This window comes from Lemur catta, chromosome 12 (genome assembly GCF_020740605.2).
Source record: "Lemur catta isolate mLemCat1 chromosome 12, mLemCat1.pri, whole genome shotgun sequence".
Taxonomy (NCBI): Eukaryota; Metazoa; Chordata; class Mammalia; order Primates; family Lemuridae; genus Lemur; species Lemur catta.
The window spans coordinates 54,164,427-54,183,877 of record NC_059139.1 but is presented as its reverse complement, the minus strand read 5'-3'; the positions used below and the strand labels follow the sequence as shown (position 1 = coordinate 54,183,877).

Below are 19,451 nucleotides of genomic sequence, written 5' to 3'. Positions count from 1 at the left end.
TTTATTATTAAACCTCAACCTTTGAAGAAAATACTTTCAATTTCTTAAATTTTCCCTCGAGGTTAGTGGGTTGATAACACTATTCAAAGAACATTTTTAAAAGGTGAGATTCTATATGTGCATGTCTATATGTCCATATGTGCATCTTTCACTTAGGACTTTTTAAAAAGGTAATCTTTGGTCTGTAGTACAAAGTTAAGCTCACTAATAATTCAGAAACATTAAGGTCAATTTTTTTCTTCATTCTACAGAAGAGAAGGAAAGATAAACATTCTCTTCCCTTTCCATTATTTGACTAATAGAAGAGGAACTCAATCCTTTTCTAGACTTTAGGAAGCCAATGAGGAATGGGAGAAGTCATCCTAAATCCCTGCAGAAAAAATTATGCTTCTCTGGCAGTGAGCCACAGCTGGAGATCATGAAAAGGAGCCACCCATGTGTGTAGGCACCAGCCCTATCCACTTTTAGGGATGTGCTCCAAAATTTGGCAGGAAAGAAGCAGCCCAGAACCCCAGAATAGCACGCTACCAGTTTCAGAATGCTATTCTCTTGCCAGGGCAGCTATATGAACTGTATGAATAACATTTCATGTCCCCCATATTAGCAGCAGCCACATTTAAATCATATACTCTTAACAAGCCAATAGAATGCCAGTGAAAAACCAGTTTTTCCAGAGTTGATGCTCTTTCAGGAATTGATGAACAGGGTGGCACCTGAGCCAACAGGGACGGGTTATGGTTCCTCAGAGTTCATCAGGGGACAGAATCACTTCACTGCAAAAATGCTCCAAAGAGAGCCAAAGCTGTTAGACCATTAGACCCAAGGCCATGAATATCAGACTTGGTGTGACTTCATTTGCACATCTCCTTTCCCTAGTTGTCTTACAAATTATTTTTGAGGTTTACATGTGGTAATATATAGAAAAAGGGGTCTGACAGTGTGAGCTGCATGATAATTTAGTTTTGCACATACATGTTGACACTTTGAAATGCCACTATATGTTATCTTGATGACACCTAAGCACTGATAAGATCGAAATTACATTTACTTCATTTGTTTTATTCAGCACCATGCACAGAGCTATTCAAAGGTAAATATTAATAAATGTGTATCATTATAGTGAGATAAAGGTACTGATAATTGGACCAATTTTAAAACCATTTCTACTTTAAAAAATTAATTCATTTAGGAAAGAGTAACTGTTTTTGCTTTATTTTGAACTATCTAGATGATAGCATTCTCCTCCTAGCTGTGTTCTGAGACCCATGTTATTGTAGAAACCACCACAGGAGATGGGGAGAACATCCCAAGAGAGAAAGGTTCCATTGCCCTCAGACATTAACCAACACAGTCACCCTTTTGTCTATTCAAGATACGGAGGCCCTCAATAAGATTTTGTCTGAAAAGAGAATCTATCCTACAATAAAAAATCTGAAAGTAATTTTTCTATATAATCACAAAATTCTATAAAAATGAAAAGCATGTGATTTTTAAAAATTGAGACTATCTTGTATAAACATTATCTTTTACAAGTGATGACTGTGTAATCAATGATATCAATATTAGTATTTGCCCAGATATCTCCTGCTCTCAGAGCTAATGTCCCTTGTTCTTACTCACGCCATAACACCATAATATTCAGAAAATCAGCCTTTATCTTTATGTGTGTTTCTTTTATGTACAAACAAAAGTGCCGAAGAGATTAATTTGATGGGAGTTATTTCTGAATGATGTAACCAATAAGGTTATGATGATTCTAATGATTGGTTACAACATAATCAATGATCCTTAATAAGGATACTGAGCAAAATGAATTCTAATTTAGAGACCAAAAATTATCTTTCTCAAAATCTGATTAATCTTTAATAGCATTAGATTAATAATTTTATTAATAAATTAATATGTATATCCGTTTAGTTTAATATTGGCCTTACTCTTAGATTGGATATAAATTGGGTGAATATAAATTATAAATCAGTAAAAAAAAACACCTAACAAGACAATATCAAGCAGGTCTGACCCATAGTAAGTAGAATATACGAATTTGTTTATAGAAAACTAATAGGCTATCCATTTTAAGGTAACAGCTATGGGTATTTGTGTCATAACACTGGTATTTAATATCTATACATTTCCAAATTATTCTTTGATTTAAAGATACTGGTATGTCAGTTTCTAAAAACATTTGCAGTTTTGTTCCACTAAGTTGTAACATTTCAGATGATTTAGAGGAGTGCTCTTTTAAAAAAAAATCTAGAATTGAAGAAAGCCTTCCTGTGCCTTCAAACCCTATAGCCTTCACATATGTTCACAAAGAAAACCTTTCAATAATTTTTCAAACTGCAGGTGTGCAAATTACTCCTGAAATAGACAGGAGTCAAGTTTTCAGTATCCCCTGAACCACTGTTAAGCACACCCCATAGCATTTTTCAGCTCATAAAATTTTTATGAGCTGAAAAGTTCCTTCAGATTTTTTTAACTGCTAACTACAGTTGCCCTCTAGCAACAGCACCCTAAGTTGCTATTAAGATCCATTTGAGCAAATATAACATAAGTGTGCCCTGAGTAGCATGTTTTGTTTTATAGTAGTAAAAAAAAAAATCAAGATTTATATGACTTGCTGAGTGCAGCAAAAAATTATGAATGCCTTGGTTTAGGGTAGCATGGGTGGTATTTTTGCTGGATACATGGTATATGTAAAAGTTGATTCTATTCTTATGAATAAATTTATACAAGTTCACACATGCACCAAAGATTTTCCAGTCTGGAAAATGTGTCTTGATACATAAAAAGGTTGGTTCTCTTGGCACATATGTACTTTTCCTTATTAAGGTATACACCTGCCTTAGAACTCATTAATTGAACATCTGCTTTAGGATTTTCCCTTGCCAAAGTTCAAAATGTTGGAAAATTAAATTTCTCACAGAAAACAAAACTAGTATAAGTAAGCATTTGGATCTGAGTAAACCTCATTGTCTTATGAAGACAATAAACAATGCTTTTAGTTTTAAGGAGAATGGCATATATAGAACACATGAAAATAAAGATAATAGGTGGGTAGGTAGATAGAGGTAAGTAGATGGATAATTACTCCATAGATACACCCCCTCCACCATACACACACATATACAACCACACACCGGAATTCTGCCTGAAGGAGGTAATCAAGTATTCTGCAGAATTTTCTAACCTATTGTTATTTCACAAAACAAATTTAGTTTGAAGGTGGCACATGGTCCCATGTTTTAGAAGTGGTAGAAAGAAGAGAAAACACCTGTTTAGGTCTCCCAGGTCTAGCTGAATTAAGTCCACAACTCACATATAAATATACATCTTTGTACAAATTGTTTCAGGGTTAGGTTATTCCGACCCCCCATTTCAAATAAAAAGTAGTTCTTTTTTTGGTGATGACTGCCAGTTCTCCCAGAGAGATCAAGTTTCACTTTTTCCATTTTGTACTTTGATCATCCTAACTTTAACTCACAGTTTCCCACTTAGAAGAATTTTTAAATGCAGAACTAAATTTTCATTGTGTCTTATATTATTTAACTCAACTCAATATTTATACTAACAACAGAGTAATATAAATTGGAAAAAATTTCTGCATAGTCATTCAAGTATTTTTAAAAATTATTAAATTAAGCATTGGTATTAATTGACTTTATATCAATACTTTTTTTTCCCCTCACAGTTATACCTTCCTGTATCTTTTCCAACCCTACTAACAGCAATCCTCATTTCTGCTTCTTGGCAACTCACCTCATCTTTTCTACTCCAGTTCCAAGAGGTGGAAAAGGAATGTAGAATTGAGGAAATATATTATGGTTTCCAAGAAACAGCATCATTAGCAAGAAAATCACGCTCAAATCTGGCCTCTTTCAACTGTACTGGGAAGTAGAGATTAACTTTACTACTCTGTGGGTGTGTTTTCTTCTCTGCTATTCACTGCCAAGCAAAAGATTTCACACTGAGAAAATTCTGGATAGTAGAAACATATAGAAGCCATGAAGTTACCACCTACAGCACTGGTTACAAACTAACTTGACAATAAAGCTACCTGTTTGTTTCCAACAGGTGCACTCCTGGGCACTTTAATACAGGTCGTATCACTCTTCAGAAAAATGATGACCTCAGGGGAATATTCCAGCAATAAGAGAGAAACCCTGAGAAAATGACATTCTTCTAGTCTGGCTTCCTAGAGCCAGGTCAAGGAATAATGAATATTTATTCATTTAAATCTTTTATTAAAACTAGAATACAGGACCTTACTAAAATCAATTATCTTAACTTCTAAATTAAGAGACAAACAAATCTGAACTGATCTATTGAACTATGTGCTATGTATTCTCAATTCAATTGACCAAATTCAAAAGATGATGTGGTCTCACCTTTAAATAGGAATAAGGCATGTTTGATAATGATAACTGCAAGTATTAATCAAAGTAAAGAAACAGCTTCTAGGAATTCTGCCAGAGAGCTAAATAAAATATTTGAGGGGAATAGAAGTCATCACAAATACTCCTAGCAGTGAAACAATTAAATCATAAAATAAACAACGCCACAGCCTAGTGTTTTAGGAAACAAAGGTAACACATATCCATCTTCTGAAATATTTGATACAATGAATTATAGCATTACTTGCAACTGAGGTAGACTGAATTTGTTCGAAATAGTTAAAGCCACACTAAAATATCCAAAAACTACAATTTAAAAATATGTTGAATTTACATTAAAGTAACATTTAAACTATGGACCTATTACCCACCCCACAAACCGTATTCATATGATAAACCTATAAAATCCTGGAACAAAAAAAACCAAAGTAAACCTTTAGATGCCTTTCTGTCAACCCTAGGGATATTCAAAATGGTTTTAGCTGTCCACGTTGTAAGTACTCAAGGTTAATAGTTAAAGACCAATGGAATGTTAGCACAGTCTAGTGCTACACTTGAGTAGTAATGTATGGAAAGACACTGAAATTAAAACACTTTGTTCTGCATGTTCTGAAGTGATGTAACAGCGATGAATTGGTTATATTAGATGACAAAGCAGGGCTTCTTACCACTTTTAAAATAAAATCGTTATCTAACATTCTTCCAAATTGTTTAACATATTCTTCCAATTCTTGTACAAATATATGAAGCTACAACATGTATTTTTCACACTCCAGTTATCTTTTAATGGCAGCATTTGGTATGTTGATTTTTTATTCCCCAAGAGCACTTTTCAAGATAAAATGCTGATTGCTTTCTATGGTATGTCTAGAAAGCAAAGACTTACCTGTCTTGTTTTCTCTGACCTCAATAATATAAACATTTATGTCAGGGTGGAATTTTGTCCCCGCTGGGGGTTGTGGAGTGGAGAGTGCTTGAGGTCCGACAGCCTCTTGGCCTTCCACAGTGGTTGGTCGTGTTGGCTGAGTAGCAGAAGGAGTACTTGAAGTCGTGAAATACTCTCTATCAATATCGGTTTCCGTTTCCTTAGGTATAATATCATCCAGGGTAGTGGGAGGGACACGAGATGTTGATTCACCAATGATTACCATGTCACTGGTTGTTTCTTCACCAGGTTCCCTGTCAATGAGAGGTGGTTTCCTGGTGGATGCTGAAGACGGCTTGAATGCTGAAGTTGTGTGAAGTTTGTCTACTGCACCCAACACACTGGTGATATCACTTGGACCTGTGGCTTTAATTGTTGAAAATTTGGGGAGTTCCGTGGCTTTGGGCTTTTCAAATAATTCTGAGCCTAAATCAACATACACTAGGGATGTTTTCTCTCTTTTCTCAGTAGTGGTTTCCTCCATAAGCTGGGTAGGACTCAAAGGTGTTATAAATTCTGTTGGACTACTGCCTTCTGTTTCATATCTTTGTTCGAGCTCTGGACTTAAAGATACTTTTGGCCCAAAGCTTGGTGTTAGTGTTACCATTTCATCCGTTTTCACTTTGTGCTCAGTTATAGCACCAAGTGGATATGACATACTGTGGTCAATTTTTCCAACTGGAGTTGTTTCTAAAACTGGGACTCTCTCAGAACCTGTCATCAATCTATCTTCAGAGACTGTATATGCTGATCCATCACCCTCTTGTTCATCCAGTGGTGTTGTTGCCTCCTTGGGCATGCCAGCCGTAGAACTGAGAGCAGGAGGTGGTTTCTCTGCAGTCTCTTCCTTCCAAGGGAATTCTTCCTGAGTTGTTGCCTGTGTGGTTTCTGTTGTTGTTATAATTTCATGAGAAACAGTTGCTTCAAGGTGAGTCTGATCAATGACACGTACGTCTTGAGAAGGTTCACCTAGAACTTCCCCTTCTGATGGAACAGACGGTACTAACACTCCCCATTCTGTCTTGGGAATTACAGAAAGAGGAAAGGTATGAGAAGAGTCTACATAAGTAGTAGGCTCCTGGGTACTACTATAATTAACAAATGCCAATCCTTCTACCTCTGAAGTGTGTGCAAATTTGGGAACAGTAGATACTGGCTTAGAGATGTCCACATCTTCTCCTTCACCCAAAGCACTTCCTTCCATGGTTGCATAAACAACTTGGCCTTCTGTGCTTGTGATAGGTGGAAGACTTTCTTCAGTTGCAGGATATCTCAAAGTTGACTTTTCTGCAATCCCAATTGATGTAGTTGGGCGAAATCTGATTGTGAATTTCCCATGATCTATTAAGTCTTCGTCAGTAATCTCCTCCAATTGCTTTCGAGCAATATCTGGAATAAGAGTAAATTCATCTCCTCCAGCTTCAGTGAAACTTGGGATTTCTTTATCCTTTCCATTCACTCCGGTAGTGATGAGAAAAGCAGGGGGCAGTTCTGGAGAGCCTGAATGTTCTATAGACTCTAAAGGCTTTGATGTTATATTATCTTCATCCAATGACCATTTTGATACAGTGACCACCTCAACATCTAAAGTACTGGGGGTCAAATGCACTGTTGTAATATCTTCACTATACTTGGTAATATCTTCATAGCCATCTGCTTCTAACCCACCTGGAGTTGTCATTTCCACAGAAGACTCTGTAAAATGAATTTGCTCTGAGGAAGATGTAGAGAGCTTCATTCCAGAGAAGGGTTCTTCTTCTGTTTTTCCCATAAATGGATCTTTAGTGATTTTTTCTTGTATTTCATCCTCTGTATAAGTATCTGTTCTCATCTCTGGTATTAGAGTTTTTGTTCTTTCTCTTCCTTGTGTCATTTCTGTTTGTGGAGAGGGATAAATAACTGTGGATATTCCCTCTACTAATATTTTATCACCAGAATAAGGAAACAATTCTACTTCTGTATGACGCTGTGATGGAAAAGGTGTACTAGACAGATACTGGCCAAAAAAATCTTCAGTTATCCTACCATTAGTTTGTCTCCCTTCCCAGCTGTCCAGGGATGATCCATTGTCAGGCATAGTTAAAGGTGAAACAGTTGTGGATGCCGAGACTGACTCTGAGTCCTCCAGTTGAGCATGAGTTGTGTCTTCAGAAGTCTTTGACACTGTAACGACTTCAGGTATTTTGCTAAAGACCAAGGTGGTCTGACCAGATCTAACTGTAAGTGTTCTGTCTTCATCATCATCTTCTGCCAAGGTGAATCCATAGGGACTTGTAGTCACCAATTCAGAAATAGTGCTTACTGTTTCCTTTTCAGTTTTTGATTCTAGGGTCATTCTTGTGGATACAAATGGTGTTTCAGTTACAGAGAATTCCTTGGAAGGAATATGCTTTGAGATTTCCATAGATGTTACCAAGGGACCCACTTCTATTTGTTCAATCTGTGTAACTGATTCTTGGGTTTGTGTATCTTCCGTGACACCATCCCATGAATCAGTAGCATGATGGGAGATGACAGTTGTACTTTGGAGCACTTCTTCCTTAATTTCTGATATGTCTGGCTTTCCAAGTGGTCCTGAAGCAGAAGGTGAGTAGTAGTCCATATCCCAAAGCTTCTTGGTACTCCCAGCTGGTGTGGGTGATTCAGTGGCTAAGCTGTCTGTGACAGCCTGAGGTTGGACTGTGCCTTTCTGTTCAAAATTGACTATACTTCCCACAGGAGGGAACTTTGTTGTAATGACAGGTAATTCGTTGACTAAAGGAATGATTGGTGTAGTTCTATTGGGTACCATTTGTGGTTCTTTGGACAATCTGTGTGATGCAGTTTCTGCGAGGATATTCAATTCAATCGTTGTAGCCTCTGATATATTCTGTTTAGCTAGAAAAATAATTTCAAACAGTTGATTAGACAAGTCACTAGTAAAAAGTTGTATGCCAGTGTTTGTTAAGTGTTGCTATGTATTTTGCGGTGACACAAGAGTGTTTTCTGGTGGAGAGGAGTCTAAAAACTACACTTCAATTAACCCAAAGATAGAAAATTGAACACTTAATAGTCACAGATTGATCAGTTGTTTTATATTGCAAAGGTTATCACTGCTTTTACCTATAGGTATGAATGCCTGTTCTTAGTTAAGGAAAATGAATATTATACAATATAGATGCAGAGTTTGGATATAATAGATAGTTTATTTATCAGAAACTACAACAGCAACTTAAAACCTAGTAGGAGAACTTCACACTATTGTTCTGGAGGTTTCTGTACCCTTCCTTGAGCTATCTGCACACAATGCCTCCTTCTCAAGCTGCTGCATAGTATCTCAGGGGAGTGGGTGTGTTTCAGATTGCAAAACAACAAAAAAGCCACATCAAATATAACTGAGTTATGTATAAACCATTACATTGTCCATAATGTGGAGACTTTCATAAAAACAGGATATTAAAACTTTTTAATACCACCCTTCACTTGATTGCAGGTGTTGAACATTTGTCTTCATATTCCTTTCAACTCTGTAGAGTAGATGTGATTCTAATAAATTATAAAATGTGTCTGGCAGAAGCTGGTAGGCATTTACTGTAGTTGTACATTTTGTTCTATGTCCTACACACTGTGTTTGTGCTTCCTAAGGGTCTTGGTTCCAGGCTTACTTTAGCATGAAACACAACCATAGAACAGGAAGTAAAGTACCCACATAATGTATTTTAGGTCTATAATTACAAATCACTGGAAACAACCCTGAGCATCAGAAAGAATAGGCTCAGGCAATATAAAGTAACCTGTCATCATAAAATACATTATAATGTCTCCAGATTTACAGAGAATGGCCTGGACTGTTTAAAGAAATTTAAATTGTGTATAAATTTGACAGTGTTGTAAACAAGATTCCTTCTCAACAGGGAAAATGCAGTAGCCTAGTGTACAAAAATTGTGTTTAAAAAAACAATAGTATTTTTGAAAATGAAAAACTAGTTGCTACTGAACTCAGAAGGAACTGTTCTGAGGAAACCAGTAGTTGTTGTTTTCCTACATCCCATATGACTTAAAGCTAACTGTATGGGCAATGCCTGTTCTTCCTGATAAGAATTGTAAACATCTACAGTATATATAGTATCTTGCTTCTGACTTTTAATAACCCAAAACAGGAGCCCTTAAAAAACAAAATTGGGTACTTTTTAGCTCCATCTGCTCTGTCAAAACTTAATCATAAAATGATGTGATTTTGTTTTAAATCAGACTATGGCTGTAATAAGTTCCTTATTTTTTGTCTGGCATGAGCTGTTATTAGCTGTGGTCGTTCCCCAGGCCATTTTAAAGCCCAGCTTCATCGATTTTATAATTTACATTATGGTACATTTAAATATCCTTTAAAGCCTGTCACTATTTACCCTTTTATATTAAAACTAAACTAAAAAGAGTTAAAATCTCTAAAAACATGTTAAATAACCTTGCCCTCCCTTTTTGTAAGAAAAGCTTTTTCTGCATTCATTTCCTGAAAGAAGCATTGGTCTATTTTGATTGACATGAACAACTTAAAGACCCAAAATATGGTTGACCGGTTTTCTTTTAATTCAATTCTCTATCCTCTGAAATTCCATAACCGTTACCTCATTTAACTGCCAAATTTCATGTTTGTCTTATAACTGCATTCTTTGGGGAAATAGTAAAAAATATGTACAGAAAAAGTTCCCATGGAAACATAATATAAACACTTAGCAAACTGCATATTAGAGAAAATTTAATCATATTATTATTAATAACAACAAAAAGGTTAATTTTACTTTTTCCCTCTGAGTATTTCCATGGCTGATGAAATTAACTTAAAAAGAGGTGCCATTGCATTAGGGCCAAACAAAGGGCCTGGGAATCAGGTCTTTCCGTGTTCCAACTCAAGCTCTTTGCTAGCAGCTCTCTACAATGCTATGAAAACATGTCTGTGTTTTAAAAATGGACTCAGGTTTTACAAACTAAATAACTGTATCTCATTGTCAGTTATTACAGTTTGCTGTTGCCTTCCACAGTAAAGTGATAGCAATATGTCTCAGAGAATCTGCCCTACAAAGCCGGAATTTATGTGACTTTGTTTTCAACAACAAGCGTTTTCAATACTTTTAGAGCCCTGTTAAAAAAAGTCTGCTTATAGTTAAGTTAATTAATTCGACTACTTGGAATGGAAAACCTCAGACTTCCTTTTGCGTTTGAGTGGCTTTTTCCTCAACTGAACAGCTGATTTCGATCACAACTCAGTGTATCTGATCATCTGTGCCATTTGTTTCAGCCATTCCAAAAAAGGAAGTAACTTTTAAAAGCACAAATATCTAGAAAAAGATATCTCTTAAGAATAAATGCTACTGTGTTAATGAAGACTATTATTAAGATAGAGGTAAAAACACAACTCGAGATCATTTTAAAAGTGTCCTTCTAGAAGGTGCATTCACATGGAGAAGTTATGGTCTTGGAAAACTACCAGTGTTCCTTCAACTTCATTACTGAGGAAGCCAACAAAAATCAGCATGCATCTTTTCCCACAAAGGTTCCTTTCCACCCTTTGCAGCTGTCTGCCCCACAGATGTTTTACATCACTGTACTTATGGCATTTTTGTCCTATGGACTATCTTCTCTGCGCTTCTGTTACGAGACATGAGGCAGATTTTCCTAATAAAATATAAAACCCCTATTAGCAGTATGACAGTCAATTTAACTCATACCCATACTGTCTACATTACAGAGAAGTAACTAATTTTAACTTAGCTCTTCTATATTAAATTTATTATACATAACTATGTGTAAGCATGGGAAGAAGTCACACACAGAGTGAATATTCAATAGGTTGAATCTGGGTCATGGTTGCGGAAAGTGTGATGATTGGAAAGGAAGGATGGAATTAGACTTCAAACTACCTTTTAAGAGTTTTATGAGTGATTGAATGCTAACTGATTCAAATTCAAGAAACAGGAAACATTTTTAAAATACCAATTAGAGAAGAATTCATTTTGGCACCCATGGTCAGATTAGGAACTAGGGCACAAAAAAAAAAGATAAAGAACTGACCAGGGTTTAGAAAGGCAGGCCAATTTTTAAAATGAACAAATGTACAAGATAGCATAGGAAGTGGTGAGAACTAAGCCGTCTCTAGACCACTATTACGAGATCCAAACATAATCAGAGGGACATGAAAAATAATGAAGGATCAAAGCAAGATCACATCAATGATTAAAGATTCAGAGATTGAAATTTCAAAACAAGAAAATGTTGTTTCTGTTGGAGAGAGACTAAGGTACAACTAAACAATTGTGTTCAACAACAGAAATGGCCACTATTTAGATTTTGGTCTCCAACTTAAAAAGGAAACAAGGGTTCAAACCCTAATGCAATGGACTTAATTAGAAAAATTATTTGACAGTGATAGTCATAGGATATTAGAATGGGTTTTCTAGGAAACATGCTCTCTCTCCTAGAAATCATTAATAACATTAAATGAGAGATTATCATACATCTTGAATGGTTTTGATTCACTTAAATTTAGGAATATAATATGGGTTGATCTTTCACAGCCTTGTATAACTCTCTAAGTTCCACAGAACTTTCTTAATTCTTAGGTCAAAGAAAAATAAAAAGTTCACAAATAGTTTAATAATCAGGGGAAAATACAAAGGAAAACTTTATTTGACAAAGACATTAATTTACCTGGTTTTCAAATCTATTTGATGAGAATGTAGTCTAATTATATTATTAGTCATTGTTAATATTTTATTCAGTGACTTTATAAGAAAAAGGGAATTATAGCAAGGTAAAGTTTGTCATTGTTTATTCACCAAGTGGCTTAAAAAACACTTTCTACATTTGATAAAAGCAAACAAGAAAAATATATTTCTACATTCCTCTACTCAGCCAGCTGCCTGTACATCTCTGAAATCATCTTTGGAATTGTAGCCGAGGCCACAATTTTTATAAACTTTAACCTGCAGAATTTCATCATTACTTGACTATGTGGGAAAAGTGGACATCAGTCATTTTGGAAATATTTAAAAATCTTTCAAAATATATATTAAAAGAATTCTTGAAGAATGAATTCAAATTTTGGGAAAGCTGTAGGCATTGTGTATGGTTTAAGGAAGGCTTTTATGCTACGGCTAAACTTTCTTAACCTCGTGTGTACTGAATGAATTCTGAATACATTAAGTTCTTAGGTAGGAAAGAAAGAAACAAGAATCTCACTAGCTTAAGTGGGGGAAAAAACCAAAATATGACTCCATTATATTTCCAAGTTATATACATTTAAATGAATTAGAGAGAAAATATGGATCTAAACCTTCAAATATTTTTGAGATTTTATGTATGTTTTTAGTAGGTGGTTATTCTATTTGAGTCTATGTACCTCATTATTTCATACATTCATGTGAATTCTTCAATTAAATAAATAATTTAAAACACATCAGAATGAGTTTTTTTTAATAATAGTCTTTGTGGCTATAGACAGGCTTTGATTTATAATAAATTTTACCCTCATAGAGAAAAAAGTGTCACTTGAAATTTTTCTACTGCCAGTTTTATAAAGCACAGGAAAATATAATCAAGTAAGGTAGTCAGGCTGGAAAATTCTACTCCTTCCCTAACGTAACCTCTCCAGCCCCTTCCCCCCCAGATACCAATCTGATTTTGCTCCTTAATCACATCAGTCACTTAATGTAAAACTGATTTTAGAGCCTGAACTACTTGAAAGTCACTGTTGTGAGAATGTGGCTTAAAAGAGTGCACATCTGTCTACTCTTAGAGATAAAGTTTTTGTTATTGTTGTTTGTTTTCCTGAAAATGATTAAGGAAGGCTTTTTCTGTTGTTTCAGGGCTTGAGAACAAAAGCTGGTGTTTTCTAGGGTTTTTTCAGGAATCGGCCAGCTTGTATGAAGCTAATACACAACACATGGCTTTAACACTCAGAAAGTTGAGTCTCAGGGAGGAGATCCAAGCAGAGGCATCTTAGCTGGGACACAGAAATATGTGAAATGAAGCCTGTCAGCTGCGCTGGCATCTATTGTGCTGACTACTTAGATATCACAGCTCTGTGTCTTTTTTGTTAATGAAAAATACCTGTGCATTTCAATTTAGAAATCAATTATGTAATCGACTAGGATATTTTCTACTCGTTTTAGTTACATATTGCTATAATAAGAACCATAGAAAGTCAAAATATTCACTATATTTCAATGGAACATGACTCTATCTTTGACATACTCAAGATCACCCAAAATTCTGGGAGAGCTTTGTTTAGCTAGCACAATACATGCTCTACAGTAAATATTACAGTGAGACTCTAGATTACTTGCTTGTTTAAGCATTCTATAATTATGATACTACAGCATGTGACTATTATTGCTAAAACAATTTAAGGACATCTGAAAAATTAAAGGAAGTATATCACAATGTTGAGAAATGTTACTTAAAGCCAATTTTAAGTAGTAAACTTAATTGAAGATAGTTTATGTTATACATTGCAAACAGCATATTGTACTTTGATATGCTACTATACAATTAATCATTAGCAGGCACATATTTCCATTTCTTGAAAAAAATGAGATGAATGAAGATTTTTATTGATAGCATGGTTCATTTTTAAGTATGAATTGAATATTATGACTATCCGTGTCAGCTCCAAGTACTCACCTGAAATTAGTCAAATTAAAATTCTCCACCACTTCAAGGAAAGAGTGATACCAAACAAAGATAAAAGAAGCAGAAATTAAGGATTTAACTCAGCCACAATTGGCCTCAGCGTTATAGCACCAACAATCGAATTGCATTTAAGGACTGCAATTAATATAAAATAACTAGTCAGAAATATGTTCTGTGGCTCAGGGCACAACAGGGCACAGTTAAGACCTTAACCCCATATGTCTTCATCCCCTCTAAAAATCCATTTGTCAAACTTCATCTTGTTCCAACCGTATCGCTGCTGTTCGGTGTGCTTGCTTTTGAAAATCACTGAACTGTTGCCATTCCATGTACACACTGCAAGACATGGAATCCATTCCAACGGCTAGTTGAACATCAGTGCATGCCTTCGAAGTATTTTTTTTTTAATCTGTAATTTTTAAAAAGGTATCAAACACTTACGTTTAAAGCAGTAGGCATCAAATCTGCTATCAGGGGGAGGGAAGCCTGTCTGGTTCTCAAAACGGTACAGGGTTCTCACCCCAAGCAGACCACCTCCACACTGGGCCCTGGCCACAGTCACAGGGTGGCGCACGCTGGCGTCCGACAGCCACCCGTAATCACACTGGTCAAAGCCATTCCTCCACGCCGCCTGGAGTTCCCCCACCGTCGCCAGCCTGGCGTCCTGGTTTTCACACTGTTCTTCAGCTTCCTCAAAGGTGAATTTACTGGGAGCAGTGATATGGAACACCTCACCTAGAAAAAGAAGGGGGGGAAAAGTTGTAAGTTTTGCTATTCATTCTTTTCTTGTTTTGATACATATGGGCAGGTTGAGGGGAAACGTGTAAGACTTTTTTCATTGCAAGGTAGCAGCTTCTGATACTTTAAAGCAGAAAACATAATGGTTACTTAATTTTGTTATAATTATTAATATATAATAAATAATACACACCAGAAAAAAGTTTCATTCTATGTGTGCATAAGTGTGTGTGTGTGTGTGTGTGTGTGTGTGTGTGTGTGTGTGTATTCCCACAGGCCATAGAAGCAGTCATTTGATAATAAAGCTTTACAATAAATTCTTTAAAATGAACACATCTAATCCAAAGTGATTCTTTGGATTATTACCCAGGCAATGAGTTTCTCCTATGAAAAAGTCTGTGATGTACTTATTAACATTGTACGCTGGAAGCGAGAAGCTGTATTGAACTGCCACCAAGGTCATTCACTTTGTTTATCCTGAAATCAAATAGTGATTCTCTGACTCTCCTTCTCATATATCACTACCAACAAAATGGATTAAAACTCCCATTCAATCAAACAAATAAATAAGAAAACCTCCAGAAGTCCGAAGACAGGAAGGGGTGGGAGCAGTATGGAATGCGATTTCCTGCCTTCCTGTCCCAGGCACAGGGCTGCCATGATGGCTGTGCAGGTTGTGGTTTGAACAAGAGCACAGGGCCCAGGTGTACGGGGCCCACGTCAGTTCCCGGTCAGTCAGCCAAAGGGACCCTTTGGAGGAAGCCTTGTTTTCCTAGTTGCTTTGCCCAGAGAGGATACCTTCTGGAATCAGTTTGCCCAGAGGGGGTACTTTTTTTCTCACAGGGATACCATAAATGCTACCAGGGGCTCTAACTAGATTCAGGAAACTTTTATATTTGCAGACTGATTAACAAGGAAAGGCTGGACATTGACTTAGTGCATCACCAGGTCCAATTAGCAGAGGGTGTATTCATTATCATTCAATATGTTACAATAAAATACTGTGGAAACGTCAGAATTGGTGAAATTTGAATTTTACTTCGATAACTAACAACAATTTGGCAAAACAAATTCAATTTAAATTAAATGATGCTTTTCACATCAAGTGGCTAAAAGACGGGGCAGAATTAGAGAATACCTAAGCAGATACAGCAGGCAGGAGGAGGAATGAAAAATGAGCTACAGAAGAAGCTAAAACACTGACAGCCCCTTACTGCAGCAGCTGCAGACCCTGTTTCCATTTCACTGAGGCTGATCTCTGAATCTATGATATGTTAGACAACTGGACGCAGAGAGCTCTCATGATTTCGATCTTCACCTGACTAAATCCAAATGTAACAAGCAATTGTTTAAAGTGAATAGCACCATTTACTCTCTCTGAGTGTGTGACAGCTTTATAAAACAAGAAAAATTTGGAAAACATGGCCAATGCACATACTTTTCTCACTCTCTATCTAAAATTGCTACTGAGGAAACTGGGCCAAATTTCAATAACAGCTATTTGAAGAACACGAAGAAAAATTCCTTTTACCTGATTGAAAGCAGTGGTATAGGTGAGAACAGATTTTTATCCTTAATTATCTAGTCTGGCAAATGACAGTAATCTCAAATCAAAAAACACACTATAAGAACAAGTTTCCCCTTCCTACACCCATAATGTCTCCCTTTCTAATAAATTTTAAAAGCATAAGGGTTACAGTACCAGTTACATAGTATGGATTTAATAATATTTGTTAAATGAATGGCATTTCAAGTTCTTGTTAAGAAACGAGGTACTCTGGGAGGCCGAGGCGGGCAGATCGCTCGAGGTCAGGAGTTTGAGACCAACCTGAGCAAGAGCAAGACCCCGTCTCTACTAAAAATAGCAAGAAAATTATATGGACAACTAAAAATATATACAGAAAAAATTAGCCGGGCATGGTGGCGCATGCCTGTAGTCCCAGCTACTTGGGAGGCTGAGGCAGGAGGATCGCTTAAGCCCAGGAGTTTGAGGTTGCTGTGAGCTAGGCTGACGTCACAGCACTCACTCTAGCCCGGGCAACAGAGTGAGACTCTGTCTTAAAAAAAAAAAAAAGCATATTGAAAGGGACATTACCATTGGGTTTCTTATAACTCAGATGGAAAAAAGGAAGATTTAATAGGAATCAATTGAGTTTACTTTAAGGTGAGGATTGAAAGAATTCATCTGTTAAGATAACGTGTGGTCAGTCATCATCTGTGGCATAATTATTGTTTTACTTCAAAATAACAAGAAAAAGAAAAGAAAAACATTTATTTTAATTCTGTTCCAAAAAATAATTACCTAAGCCTTCTAAATCATAATTGTTTAGTATGAACATTATCTTGCTCACCTCAAAAACCTAATGTAGTGAAGCATCTATACTCTAGAACTATCTTAGTATGTCTTTAATCTCTTATAAGTAACATTCAATCTATACCAAATGTGATAAGTTAAATGTCCAAACTTCTGTCCTTTCTTTGTGTCAACCCCCTATTATTAAAGCCAGGACATCTGTATGTAGATTTGTTTCATAGAATAGTTTGGAAAACACTGTTCTAAAGACATGTGTGTTTCAATCAAGAACATGAATCTCAATTGATTTACAACAAACATAACTTACTATTAAGTTTCTGGTATGTGTCAACCTGCTCAAGATACAAGCAGAGTGAGTGGGCCAGGTCACCAGACAGAATCAAGGTGGGAAAGTCCAAAGCAAAGTAAATATGAAGCCAATTGCCTCCCAGTGTTGTGCAAGTGGGCAAAAGGGGGATAGGACAGACCAGGGAACTCTGATGAAGTGTCTAAGGCATGAATTTTAAGTTGAACATGGAAAGAGTTCATTTCTGATTAATAAAAAGAAGCTCATTTTGCAAAAAGTAAGCCAAGGTACAGCAGATTAAAGCAGCAGGCTTTCTCATCAATGATAATTTCCAGGAGTAAGTCTTTCAAACCCATATCCCACAGAAAAATGTGCATTTTAGGTTAACAATGACCACTCTTACACTGAGAAAAGCAGTCAAGATGTTAACATTTTCAATGTTTCTATTGATCGACTTTCAATTTTTAAATCTGTAGTCAGAAATTTTTTTACAAGTCAAACAATATGTTTTAAACCATAGCACAGTGGCATGAAATTGGACAGAAATTAAGTCTGAGCCAGTAACAGTATATAAATCCAGGCTTGGTCCAAAAATGAATGGTTATATAGACAAAGATAAAATCTAGAGTATACAGGCAAAACCAAATTATAACCCAAAAGAATAGACAAAAGGGAAAGCCATTGATCACAGCAAACATGGGAAATCAGGCAAAGCACCTGGGTACATTTGCTTAGTTGCTTCTCTCAATATGATTGAATTGGCCCAGCTGTGTAAGATCCTAGCCTGAGGGTATCTTTTAGGCACCTTTTTGTCTCTGATGGGAATAATAAAATTTCCTTCTGAGTTAGTACTGTCTTTAGAGTTAGAGGGGTGATGCACAACCTTCTGTGAGAAAAAATGCCTATTTTATTAGCATAAGACAAGGTTGTGTTCTGTCACTACTCCTGGATACTTGGACCTGAACAATTTCATGTATTTTTAGATTTACTGGATAGTTGCCCTCCTGGAAAACAAGCATCTTTTTTATAATTTGACAAGAAGTCTACTATCGAGTTCCAGGAGTAACCTCATCAAAGACTACATTGATAGGACACTTATCAAAGTTGTAACTAGAACAGAGATTTGGAACATGTTTCAAAATGTTATCTACCTATGAAAGAATATTTCATTGTTGTCTAATTAAAGACAGCAAATAAAATGTCAGGAAATATACAAAATATCTTTTATATATGCAAAATGATGCATTGTTTAAGATGTCAAGTTGTTACAAGAACTCATCATGGTGTATACATATACATTCAGATTTGTGTACACATAAAATATAATGCAGAAAAGAGAATTTCATACACAGGATAATTGGTACATTCATATGAAAAACAGATATGTAGTATCTTAAGCTATATTTTTCCAAAATTTCAAGTTAAATGCTTGTGGCTTTGAATTATTCCTGTTGTTTCAACTTTCCAGGGATGCCCTAGAAGAAACTGGGAGACATTGCTGGTGAGACTTTAATATCCAGTGACATTCTACAAACTAAATTTGTCTTAATCATGGAAATTAACATCAGAAATATGGGAAAAGATACTTTAATTTGACCACTAGCTGCTACAAGACTCCCTGGAAAGTGGACCATGCCTATCCTTTTTCCATACTTCTGATTGCTACATGGAAAAGCTGGTTCTTGGCAGACTCAAACATGACACATACTGAAATGGCAAGCAATGATGAAAACAATTCAAAACATTAAAAATGACCTACAGTGTTCATAAGCTAGAGTTTATACCCAGGAGTCACTAGGCATAATTATTAAAGAGGTTGAGTCTGGAGCAAACCTAGGATAGGATGTTTTTCTCTCGCTGACAATTCTTTTCAATCACCAAGGTAAAAGGAGCAATTGATCATAGATAATTATACAGTTCTAGTCTAGACTGCAGCTGATGGGATGCTCTCATGGTAGCCAAAGCTGAGATTCTCATCACAATTTTCTAGCTGAGTATGTTTTCTGGGTGGTGTGATAAATGTTTATGTTTCTTCTGTTCATTTGTGCTCACAATCCTACTATACTGAACTGTTAGGTCTGAAATCAGTTCTTATAAACTAATTGTGATTTACTTTGTCCATTTGGGAAC

The 19,451-nt window shown here is 36.0% G+C and overlaps 1 protein-coding gene across 2 annotated transcripts in view; it reads right to left on the bottom strand.

Annotated features, from left to right (window-relative positions):
* The window catches only part of VCAN (versican), a 100,122-nt gene that overhangs the window by 51,863 nt on the left and 28,808 nt on the right, over positions 1-19,451 (bottom strand). The window contains exons 6-7 of one of the 2 annotated variants that reach the window (XM_045566277.1): positions 14,425-14,718; positions 5,281-8,196 (exon numbers count right to left, since the gene is read on the bottom strand). In XM_045566277.1, the coding sequence (XP_045422233.1) occupies positions 5,281-8,196; positions 14,425-14,718 (3,210 nt within the window). The remainder of the gene's footprint in view (positions 1-5,280; positions 8,197-14,424; positions 14,719-19,451) is intronic. The other variant, XM_045566276.1, reaches the window with a different exon arrangement.